This window comes from Herpailurus yagouaroundi, unplaced genomic scaffold, assembly GCF_014898765.1.
Source record: "Herpailurus yagouaroundi ecotype Mexico unplaced genomic scaffold, PumYag 29, whole genome shotgun sequence".
Taxonomy (NCBI): Eukaryota; Metazoa; Chordata; class Mammalia; order Carnivora; family Felidae; genus Herpailurus; species Herpailurus yagouaroundi.
In genome coordinates, this window is record NW_024412377.1 from 82,427,869 (window position 1) to 82,440,401 (window position 12,533).

At 37.5% G+C, this 12,533-nt stretch overlaps 1 protein-coding gene across 3 annotated transcripts in view; it reads right to left on the bottom strand.

The window, feature by feature from the left end:
- FAM81B (family with sequence similarity 81 member B) overlaps positions 1-12,533 on the bottom strand; it is a 55,493-nt gene that overhangs the window by 15,318 nt on the left and 27,642 nt on the right. For all 3 annotated transcript variants that reach the window (XM_040448355.1, XM_040448349.1, XM_040448359.1), the window contains one exon: positions 6,328-6,457. In XM_040448355.1, coding sequence (XP_040304289.1) covers positions 6,328-6,457 — 130 coding nt within the window. The remainder of the gene's footprint in view (positions 1-6,327; positions 6,458-12,533) is intronic.

Below are 12,533 nucleotides of genomic sequence, written 5' to 3' on the forward strand. Positions count from 1 at the left end.
GAATAACAAACCTAACCAAGGGAAAGCAGAATGAAGAAACTGACAAATTGTGATAGGTGGACTGGCTCCTTTAAGATGTCCATTCTCTAATTCCTAGAACCTGTGTATATGATATGTTAGATGGCCAATGGCATTTGTAGCTGTAATTAAGTTTACAGACCTTGAAATAGATTATCCTGTCTTATCCAAGTGGGTCCAATTAAATCACATGAGCCTTTAAAAGCAGAGAACTTTCTCCAGCCAGAGTCAGAGAGATTTGAAGCATGACAAGGACTTGACCTGTTCCTGGAGAGAGGCCACATGGAAAACATGAGAAAGAAGGCTGGCAGCTGGGGGAACATGTCTCCAACTCCAGCAAGAAACTCAGTCATGCAACTTCAAGACACTGAATTTGGCCAAAAGTTGAATGAGTCTGGAAGAGAACTAATTCCCAGAGCTACCTCAAAGAAACTTAGCCCTGCTGATATCTTGATTTCTGTCTTGTGAGACACTATGCAGGGGATTTACTCTAGCCCACCAGGCTTTTGACTTGCAGCAACTATGAGATAATATATTTATGTTGCTATAAACTACTGAGTGTGTGGTCATTTGTTATGGCAGCAATGGCAAACTAATATACAAACATTAAAAAAATTGATAAGTAAAAAAATTATAGGATTGATAGGTAAATCCCAGGGTTGTTTCTTTGAAAAGGTAGTAGACAACATTTTTCTTGGTCTAAACGTAAAGAAAACAAATAAATACTAAAATTAAGAATAAGGAAAGATAGAGTAGTTATAAATACGATCCAAATAATGTAGTGAGAATATTCACAAAGCTGAAGTGATAGACGAAATGGAAGCCAAATAATTATAGATTTTAATTCACTTTTCTCAATCCAAGACAGAAGAAAAAACCAAAAAAATACGTAAGGATACAATAGACCTAAACAATAAGCAATGTTTTAGATAGCAACTGAACTTTGTGCCCTAAAAATACAGAATATATTCTTTTAGAATGTGTAGAAAATTTTTCTATCCAGATGCCAAAATAAATCCCTCAAAGTATTCCAAAAACTCAAACTGGTATATACATAAAAATTTCAATTACAGGGAGAGAAAACTAAAAATGAATACTAGGATAACAAAAAATCCTTAACTCATGAAAAACAACAACCCCTCTTAATCTGTTCAATCAAAGGGAAAAATACAATATACAACTGCAGAATTTCTAGGAAACCATGAGAACACTATATCAACCCTAGGGGATACAGGGAAGTAAATAAATGCTCAGGGAAAATTCATAGTCAAAAATGCTTCTGTCAGCAAAAGATTACAAATATTTTTGGTTCAAAAAGTTAGAAAATTAACAGCAAAACAAATCACAGGAAAAGGGAAAAAAAGACAAAAACTTGAATTGCTGAGAACACATGGAGAACAAAATAGAAGAACTTAAAAATACATAAAAAGAATGGCTCAATGGAGAGGAGTCAATATAATTATTAAAGCACAAATAGCCTAACTAACCAAAGGGTCAAAAAAGCACAAATAAAATGGTGAGGGGAAAAATATAAAAGCAGAAGGAATGAAAATAATCTTCACAGTATTTTGCACAATTTTATGCAAATTAATTTCAAAATCTGGATGAAAAAGGTACTTTTTTCCAAGCAGAAGTAATTTACTAAAGCTGACCCTTGAAAAGATTTTCCATGGAAAAAACTGAGCAAAGATACCAAAGAGCTCTTCTTTCCACTAAATCATTAGGCCTAAATGGCTTCAGAGGCAAACTACTGAATCTTTAAAGAATAGGTCATTGCAATGTTGGTTTCAGAGCATAAAAAAAGAAGGGAAACTTCCAAATTATTTTCATGAAGTCAGCAAAACATCGATTCTAAAATCTGAAAAAGGTTGCACAAAAAGACTAATCTTGTTTATAAATATTGATGCAAATTTCTTAAATAAAATATCAGCAAACAGTATCAGCACAATTTTAAAAACATCAAAATCAAGCACAATTTTTTTTTTTTAAAACAAGAATCGTTTAATAAGAAATATATTAATACAAATAATTATGCCAGCATAGTTGAGGAGAAAACTCACATGATTATCTCCACAAATAATGTTGAAAGGCATTTGACAAATTCGCAATCATTCTGGATTACAAACAAAAAATATAATAGGAATAGTGCATCAAAAATGTTCACTGAGAAAACTAACTTCCCTCACCATAAGGGAAATCCTGGGGGAATTTCCATTAACGTCAGGAACAAGAGCAGGATGACCACTATTCCCACACTACTATTTAATACCATACTGGAGTTATTAAGGCAATTATAGCAGGGAGAGGAATTGTGTGTATGAAAGTGAAAAAAAATAGGGGCGCCTGGGTGGCTCAGTCGGTTGGGCGTCCGACTTCAGCTCAGGTCATGATGTCGAGGTCCGTGAGTTTGAGCCCCGCGTCGGGCTCTGTGCTGACAGCTCGGAGCCTGGAGCCTGTTTCAGATTCTGTGCCTCCCTCTCTCTCTGACCCTCCCCCATTCATGCTCTGTCTCTCTCTGTCTCAAAAATAAATAAACGTTAAAAAAAATTAAAAATATATATATATATAAATTTAAAAAATTAAAAAAAAAAGAAAGTGAAAAAAATGAGTAAGATTATTATTTAAAAATCACATGATTGTGTGCCTGGAAAAACAACAACAAACTGCAAAATTTCTATAATCAAGAGGAGAATTCACTAATAGAAGATGAAATTAATATAGCTTTCACTATATACAACTAGCAACTCATCAGAAGATATAATGAGACCCCACTACAATAAACTAAAAAGAAAAAAGATAACAAAACCCCAAAATATATTGAAGATGATGTGAACATGAGGAAAATTTCAAACTATTCTTGAAGGATAGAAAAGCAAACCTGACAAATAGGAAGCACATTACGTTCTTGGATAAAACACTCACCATTATGATTCAGTAAATTCAAAAGTTAATTTATGATTTAATGTGATTTCAATAAAAATTAAAAATGAGTTATTATTTGCTGGGAATAGACAGACTGATTTTAAAATCATATGCAAAAACAAACAATTATCACCAGGGAAAGGGAGAAAAGAAAGCAATGAAAGGTACTTGCTGTACCAGATACTAAAAGTACTATAAGGTCTCAATTATTAAAATAATAATTAAGGCACATTCTATATTAGAAAAACTCCAAATGGATCAAGAATTTAAATATAAACAGTAAAGCCATGAAAGTGCTAGAAGAAAATGTGAGTAATTATTTTGAGAGGGGGAGACAGACAGTGCAAGTGGGAGAAAGGCAGAGAGAGAGGGAGAGAATCCCAAGCATCTCCATGCTGTTAGTATGCAGCCCAACATGGGGCTCAATCTCATGACTGAGATCATGACTTGAGCCAAAATCAACTTAGCCACCCAGCACCCCTAGGGAATTTCTTTTTAAGTGTGACTTAAAAGAAGCTACAAAAAAAAAAAAGAAAAAAAAAAGCTGATAAATTTAGCTATAAATATAGAACATAAGCATGACAAAAGTCAAAAGAACATATAAAGAGCTCCTAAAAATTGAGAAGAAAAAGAAAAACAGACCAATAAGGAAATGGATAAAAGAGATGAACAGATAAGTCGCTGAAAAAGAAATGAAAATAGCTCTTGAAGATGTGAACCTCATTCACAATGAGAAAGGCTAAGTGAAGGGGTGCCTGTGTGGCTCAGTTGGTTAAGTATCTGATTCTTGATTTCAGCTAAGGTCATAATCTCATGGTTGTTTATCAGTTTGAGCCCCATGTTGACCTCTGCACTGACAGCTGGGATCCTACTGAGGATCTGCTCTCTCCCTCCCTCTTCTGCTGTGTACACGCTCTCTCTCAAAAATAAATACATAAATAAATAAAATTAAAAAAACAGAAAGGAAAGGCTAAGTGAAACACAGAGATTTTAGCTTTCTTTTTCCTATAAGAGTGGCAAACTTCAAAAGTCAACACCATTGGTGAGGCAATATGTAAAATGTCCTCATTTTTACATTTTACATATCGCCGATGGCTATGTAATATGATCAAAACCCTACAGACAGCAAGATACCTCAAAATAACAAACATGTATTTTGACCCAGCAATCACACTTCTGGTAATTGATCCTACAAACATACCTATGGACATACACACAATGATATAGGTGCAAGTTACACCTTGCAGCATTGTTTGAAAGAGAAAAATACTAAAAATGTCCAAATGTCCATCTGTGAGAGATTGGTTAAATGAGTGAGCTATTGAACACGGAGGAGAATATGCAGTTGTAAAAAAAAGAATGAGGAAGCTTTCCATGTATTAGTATGACTGATCTCCAGGATGTGTTTGTTTAGTTAAAAAAAAAAAAAAAAAAAAGGTACATATTAGTGTGTGTGTGTGTGTGTGTGTGTGTGTGTGTGTGTGTGTGTAATATGCTACCTTATTTGTAAAAAGGAGAAAATAGGAATATATTTGCATTTGTTTGTATCTGCATAAAGGCATACTGGAGAATCCACAACAGAATAATAAAAATGGTTTTCAGTGAGGAAATGAAAGAATGTGATAATGGTGACAGAGGTGGGCACGAAAATTCTCAGTGTATATTTTCTTATGTAGTTTTGATTTGTGAACCATACATATCATCTGTATTACCTTAAAAAAAACTAAGAATAAACTTCAGTCAGTGTCACTTTTTTGAAAAAGTTTTTTAAGTTTATTTATTTAGAGAGAGAGAGCGGGGGAAGGGGAGGGAGACAGGGAGACAGAGAATCCCAAGCAGGCTCCCCACTCTCAGCGCGAACCCCAATTCAGAGCTCGAACTCATGAACCATGAGATATGACCTGAGCTGAAATCAAGAGTTGGAGGCTTAACTGACTGAGCCACCCAGGCACCCCAAATCAAATTTTGAACCTAGATGCAAAGTCAAATGCTGAATGATTACACAATGACCGTATGGCAGAAATGCAGGAATGTTTCAGTATTGGGAAATGTATTGACATAGCACATTAGAAGTCCAAAGAAATAAACGAGTGAACAAATAAAAACCCAAATTAAAAAAAACCCTAATATGATGATGTAGGCATTTGTTGATATCTACAAGGCATTTTTTAAGGTGAAATGTTCAGTCCTAAAAAAAACTGAGCACTAATAAAAACTACTGGAAGTAAGTAGGAATTGAAGGTTACTTTAACATGGTTAAAAATATATCACACCAACATCCAACAGAAAACAACAAAGACATCTCCAGTATAATAAGAAACTAGATAAATTGCCTTCTATGACCACTTTTATTTAACAATCATCTGGAGATCTGGTCATGGCTTTAAAGTACTTAAAAAAAAAAGTACTGAGGTGTTACATCAGAAAACCAGAGGTAACATGGTTATGATTTGTTTTTGATATGACTAGGTATTTTGGAAAACAAAGAGACTCAACCAAAAAACTATTAGGACTTAATTAGATGGGTGCATAGGTGTGGGCAAGGTGAGCCCAATGGGATCGGAGTAATCTATGTGCCCCTTTGAACCTTCTGCTCTTGATTATTTGGTCCTATGAACAAATAATCATACACCAAACTTACATGTCCCCCTATTCTCAAAGGATTTCCACTTTGTTCTGCCTGAATGACTTCAGAGAAGTGCTTATTGTCACATAAGGTACGTGACAAAGTAAGGCACAGAATACTTTGCATTGGCTCCTTTAGTTAAGCCATTGGGAGGGTGAAAAAGGAAAGGCATTTCAGGCAGAAAAAAAGCACAAACAATATGGAGGCTGTGTAATGTCTTAGAGTGAGTACAGACCTACCTCCAGGTTGTTCAGTACCACTGGGTATGAGGGGTGAGCCAGGAAAAATGGGGTGAGCTGAAAAGATAAGCAGGGGGCCACTGTAGAGATGGCCTTTAAAACCAGGGCAATGGATTTGTACATTATTTTGTGAGAGACGTAACCTATTGTAGGGATGTAACATAATCAACTCACATTTAGGTTGGTTATTTAATAATAATAGTCCATGAAAAAAATGTTTTGCTTCTAATCTTTGGTTCTACAGTCTTTGAGGAAATCCCAGAGAGTAAAAGAATAGCAACAGTGGAATCAAGTAGCACAGGCTTATAATGGGTGGCTACATTGGAACATAGGAGGTACTCATTAAAGTTTTGTTAATTCAACTGACAGTGCTCATGGTATATATGCATGCCTGTCATATTTAAACGCTTTGGAAGTAAAGAGTTCTTTTGAAATATTTCCACCCGACTAGGCATTTTGATAAGCTATAATGATCTTCTGGCAATAACACATAATGTAAGAGTTCCAAATATTTTCGGTTACCTTCATATCCAAGTTCTTAGAAACAGTTTCTAGGGCAGACATGAAATTTTGAATTGTTTTCTCAATTTTCCGGTGCTCATGCCTGATGAACTGAATGTCTCCAGAAAGCTTCACAATGCTGGAGTCACATCTAGTGGCAAGACGAAAATTGATTGTGAGATCAATAGGCTCAAACATTTTTAATACTACAGTAGGATGTATGCATTCATTCATGGCAAAAGTTCTAAAGTTCCTTGAATAACGAGTTAGTAGACGTAGGAACATAAACAGAAATCTTCACTTTTCTCTCTTTTTTCTGATGAGAGAGAAACCAGGTTGGATAATGATACATCAGTCAAAATCAAAGAACTGGGTTGGGGTAGATGAAGACATTGGGAGAAATTGGGGGGAATTTTTGATTTTCAGTCTGATATATTAATACGGTCATAGGAGTTCCAACAGGTTTTGATATTGGGGGAGTACTCCCTACTGCCTGTGGTTAGGTAAAATTGAAACTTTATCCTGTTCTATATTGCATTCTGAATCCACTTTCCTCTAGTCTCTTTGTTGGATCCAAGATTGTCAATTCTCCTCTGGCTACAAAGAGTCTTAGCTCACCATCATCTTCCAACCCATCTTCAAAAACCAATTTCCCTCCTCTTAGCCCCAGTCACAACTCCTGCTCCTGGAGTGGGCTCAGTCAAGTGTCATATTAGGACAAAAACAATTCACAGTAACATGTGAATGAAGTTTTGGCTCATAAAGTTGCACATGGTATTTTAAGAAGTAATTCTAGTGAAATGGTGTTGGAGTTGAAGATTAATCATCTTTCCAGCATGTCAGGGAAGCCCACCCCACATCACTACTCAAGGCTTCTCTTGGGAGATGGCAGGTTACGTACTGTGTTATCAGTTTCAATACACTCATATATGCATGAAATATATGCACTCATAAATGCTTGGAAGATATGGAGAATGCTGAAGGACTGTGTTTTTTGTGTAAAGTTATCAGAGATCACTGTTAAGTTTGTAATTTTATAAAACAATTCTTTGTCCTCAAATAATATTTGTTAGGAACTACATTTTCATGCTATTATGCAAAGTGCTATAAATATAGTTTACTTTATGGCTGTCAATATTTTTTTAGGATCTAGAAATGAATTTTTTTTCTTAAGATTTTTGGTACCAAAGTTGAGCCCAAAATGAGTATGGTGGTAATTTTGCCTGAGAAATCCTTAGAAGAGAAACCAGGGGACTGTGGTAGGGGAGGGGATACTGCTGTGAGGAAAAATTAGGAATTAATCTGATCAAAAATGGGAGCTGGCTTGTAATGCAGCAAAGTCACAGGCAAAAGCCATTTCACACATTTGTACATAAAACCTGTTGTCAAAACAAGCTCTGCTGTCAGTTAGGCTACTATGTGAATCCACATCAAGATCCCCAAAGATTACATAGAAACAGTTGCTGCTATCACTGCTCCCAGACACTTGTCACCCAACTCCCTCCTTGTTCGACCTTCAGAGACAGCTGGCCTGTACATTGTAGGCTAACAGTTAAGAATTTGTCTCTGATGTCACATTGACCAGGCTTTGAATCTGGCTTCTGCCGTTTCCTAGCTTTGTGATCTGGGAAAAATTTCTTAACGGTCTATGAGCTTCAGTTCTCCTTAACTGAGAAAAGAGAGTAATGACCCCAAGGCCACTGAACATAGCTGCATGATTTGTCTACCACACAACACCAGACTTGCCAGCTACATGGGCAGCATGAACACAGGAGACATAGATAGTATCTCCTGGAATGCTTTATGCTCAACCTTCAAAACCGTAAGTGGCTATCCTGAAAAAAATGTCACTTGATAGGGTTATTTTAAGATGAAAGGAGGTAATGAATCAAATGATTTAGCCAGCACCTAGCACTGAGGAAGCACCCCTACAAGATCAGTAGCTATTATTTATTAATTCCTATCTCCCCATGCAAAAACACAGACTGCCAGCCTAACACCACATGCTGGTTTGTTTTGTCCACCTGGTTGTCTAATGATTCTTTATTCCTGATGTTCAGTAACTTCAACCAGGATTTTTTGTTTGTTTGTTTTGAGAGAGAGAGAGAGAGAGAGAGAGAGCACACCCTTGAGCACGAGTGGAGGAAGGGCAGGGAGAGAGGGAGAGAGAATCCCAAGCAAGTCCATGCTGACAGCACACCAGCTTGATCTCATGAACAGTGAGATCATTACCTGAGCCAAAATCAAGAGTTGGACAGGATGATTAGCCAACCGATCTGCCCAGGGGTCCCTCAACTGGTATATTTTGATTCAGTTGTTCTTATAGCAATTTTTCTTGAATTCTAGTTTTGATTTATGGATTCAAATCTCCGTTTCAAGGAAGTTCTCTTTTCTTATACCCATTCTTTTTTCCTAAAGAATTTGTTCTCTTTCTTCTTCAGGTGGTCCTACAGAGTCTATGTTGAATGAGTTTTACTTGTCTGCTATATACATCATTTTTCTACAACAATATTTATGTTAAAAAAACATTTTCTTTTCATTTTTTGTGGTTTTCTCATGTTAGCATTTAAAAAATAATTATTTTTGGGGCACCTGGGTGGCTCAGTCGGTTAAGCATCCGACTTCGGCTCAGGTCATGATCTCGCGGTCCGTGAGTTCAAGCCCCGCGTCAGGCTCTGTGCTGACAGCTCGGAGCCTGGAGCCTGTTTCGGATTCTGTGTCTCCCTCTCTCTCTGACCCTCCCCCATTCATGCTCTGTCTCTCCCTGTCTCAAAAATAAATAAATATTTAAAAATAAATAAATATTTAAAAATAAATAAATAAATAAATAAATAAATAAATAGTTATTTTTAGTTGTTTTTATTCCATGGGGGGGGGGGGGCGCCTTCCAAAACAGATTTGATCTCTGTGATATTTTAATTTTTTTTTTCCACCTTATCCCTGAGCAATTCCAGTATATCCATCTCGTTCTGTTAGGTGATGATCTCTGTTTTGGGGAAGGCCTTTTATTTCGTATTTATTCAATATTTTTATTTTATCAAAGTAAAACATGCCTATAGTTTAGAAGTCAATAAAAACTAAAAGGCTAATAATAAACTGTGGGAATTAAGCTTAAGAATTCCCTGAGCTTGCGCTGAAGGGTTAACAAGGCATGAAGAAATAGAAAGCCACAGGATGAAAGTATCCAAGAATAGGTAGAGATTACGTATTCAGGGCAGCAGTGCCCCCCAATTTAGTACAATAGCAGAAAACTGCTTTCACGGGAAGGAAGGATCAAAATAGGTAAACAGGTAAAAGGGGCTAGAGACCACCCCCGGCAAAGTTGCCAGGAGTGGAGCTAATTAGCAAAAGAAAGGTGCCTTGTTGACCCTGAGGTAGCATGTTCTGTCTTTCTTGTCCCCCTAGGCAAGTTTAGGTAAACAGACAAGGCGCCTCATGTCTGCTGTAAACAACCATCTGCTCAGCACCTGGATTTTGTTTTGTATTGACCCAAACCCCTAACACCACATATCTTCAAAACCCCCTTTCTATCACGCCCGTGAGTTAATGTTCACAATTTCATTGTCTCTTTGTGCATGTCCATCATGCTGCTAAACCTTCTGATCCTAATAAAAACGGAGCAAGGACACTTACTGGGAGCTCTTGTTTCCTCTCGGACTTGGAATATTAATCCTGTGACTTGCATATTAATCCTGTGTCTGCTCTCTTGCTGGACAAGAGAACTCCAGACCCAGAGTCTATGACAACAAACTACAGTGGTTCTTTGCTCTCCCTCTTCCTGCTTTTCCCAGTTCTCCCTAGAGACAAGAGCCTGTCTTTACCTAGTTTCAGAGTTTCCTAGTGCTGCCAACACCTAAGCCTTTTGAGAATTGTGTGGTGTAAAACCAGATCATTCTCAGTTTATCCCACAGGTTTAAAACTGGTTTTATTACATCTGCTAAGTCAGTTTCCACATGTCTGTTTTCTTCGTCCCAAGATTTCTATGCTGATATCCTCTGTTTTGGTGGGTCTGTTTTAAAGAGAAACTTTTTTTTTTTTTTTTTTTTTGCAGTAGATTTAGTGGGACTTTGGGAAGGAGCAAAATTACAGCTGATTGCTGTTCAATCAGCAATCTGCTTTAATCTTTTTCCTTTGTTCTTAACTTCTTTGAAACCAAGAGAACCTCTGATTTGAACCCCTCGTGTGTGTTTCTGGGTAATTCCTCTCATTGAGGTTTGCACATCAGCCTCATAGTTTTCTCTGTCTGACTATCGATATTGGTGGTGCCGATTTTTATGCACAGGCTAGATTCTACCTATCATGCTTACATCTTTGGCTGATTCTGACTACCTACAGAAGATCACCAAGTGTGTGTGGGGGAAGGAGTAGACCACATCCTCTGCTCAGGCTTGCGGTATCAAATCTATTCTTTTCTTAAGCCCTACAGGCTGTAGGAGGGCACATCTCCCCCTTTCCTCCTCAAAAACGGGATTGGTGTATTTTACAGCCAATCACTGAATCCTAGATTTTCTGTAGTGACGCTATAGGCCCGCTCTACTTCCTCTGCCTGTAGCATGTCAGCATTTCTCTCGGGTATGAATTTGCAAGCACAGAGCTTCCAAATGATAAATAACACAAATGCATCCTCAGCTACACTCCTCAGCTGCTCTGTGTTACTGACCTGATTCCCTGAAGGGACATTTCCTGTGTGTCCTGTGACCCGCCTGAGTCCCGAGTAATGGAGTAATATTACTCCATTCAAATTATTTAGGATTACGACTCTTGTTTTGGCGCAAGTCATTATATCTAAGGTCCGAGGAAGACAGACATGACAGTGTTTGTAAGTGTACTCTGTTTGTGGTTGTGGTTAGCAGTTGTGGCAACTTCCAAGTTCTATTAAAGATGGAATTTTTAGGGGCACCTGGGTGGCTGAGTCCGTGGAGCATCCGACTTCCGCTCAGGTCATGATCTCGCAGTCTGAGTTCAGCCCCGCTTGGGACTCTGTGTTTACAGAGCCTGGAGCCTGCTTCGGATTCTGTGTCTCCCTCTCCCTCTGCCCCTCCCCCGCTCATGCTCTATCTCTCTTTGTCAAAAATAAATAAACACTTTTTTAAAAAAGATGGAATTTTTGCTTCCCTTCTATTTTTAACTGGCTTTAAGACGTCGCAAGTGAGAGAAGTGGCGTAAAAATATCTTTATTCAATTATCTTTAGCCAGAAGTTTCTACTCTTAACTTTTCAAAAGTTGACAATATCCATGACATCATTCTTCCAAAGAATATGATTTTTGCTTTTAATTTCATATCAACACAATTTATAATTTTTTTAATAAGAAAAATCTGCCTTTGGGTGCCAAATAGCCAAATGTAGCTGGAAGTCCTGCGTCCTCTGACTGCTGCTGCAGACTGTAAATCATGGCCATCTCTATGGATGTTCTTTACATACTTGCTTTTCCTCATTTGCACCTGAGATTATCATCTACTGAATAGAGGAGAGGGTATCAAAAGCAGACCAGACACCTTTGAGAACTTTGTCTCATTGGAGTTACTTGCTTTTATACTGCCCCTGTTTTGGAGTAGGAAATATGGTGTAAAATTCAAAGCACGTTGCCATTATTAAATATTGAGTTTGATTTATGCAGCAGTAAAATGTTTCCTAGGAATTATGTTAAAATAATCAACTTAATCTCAGTTATGCCAAAATACTCATTAGAATTAAGGTCAATATGTGGAAAGACAGTAATTAATCTGTCTCAGCTTGTCTATTAGTCCCTTGCCTGGCAAAAATACACAGAACGGGAGAGGAAGGGTGAATTTAAGTCTCATGGCTTTTAGCCAGATTCTGTCTCGGATTAACAAATACAATAAAGAAATTTTCGTAATAAGGAGATATTTCAAGGAAAAATAAGACCTCATCCTAAAATCACTACCTAAGATTCAAGGGGAAGGTAAGCAATTGAAGAATAAAATGGAGGGATAGGAGGCTCTTGGTTTCCCCTTCTCTGGATGTACGAAATAAACAGCTACACACAGATCAGTTTCCTCTGAGAAAAACCCAGAAACTAATTTAAAGACTCTTGCTTATCAGGCATCTAAGAATATACCCACATTGAAATGGGCAGGAAAACTGAGACACATTCATGCTCTAAACCCCATTCTTGGCACAGTGCATTCCTTACAGTTGGGAGGGGACCCCCAAATCTTAGCTTCTTCCTGAGGAGTGAAAGGTTTGGACCATACATCGAGCACT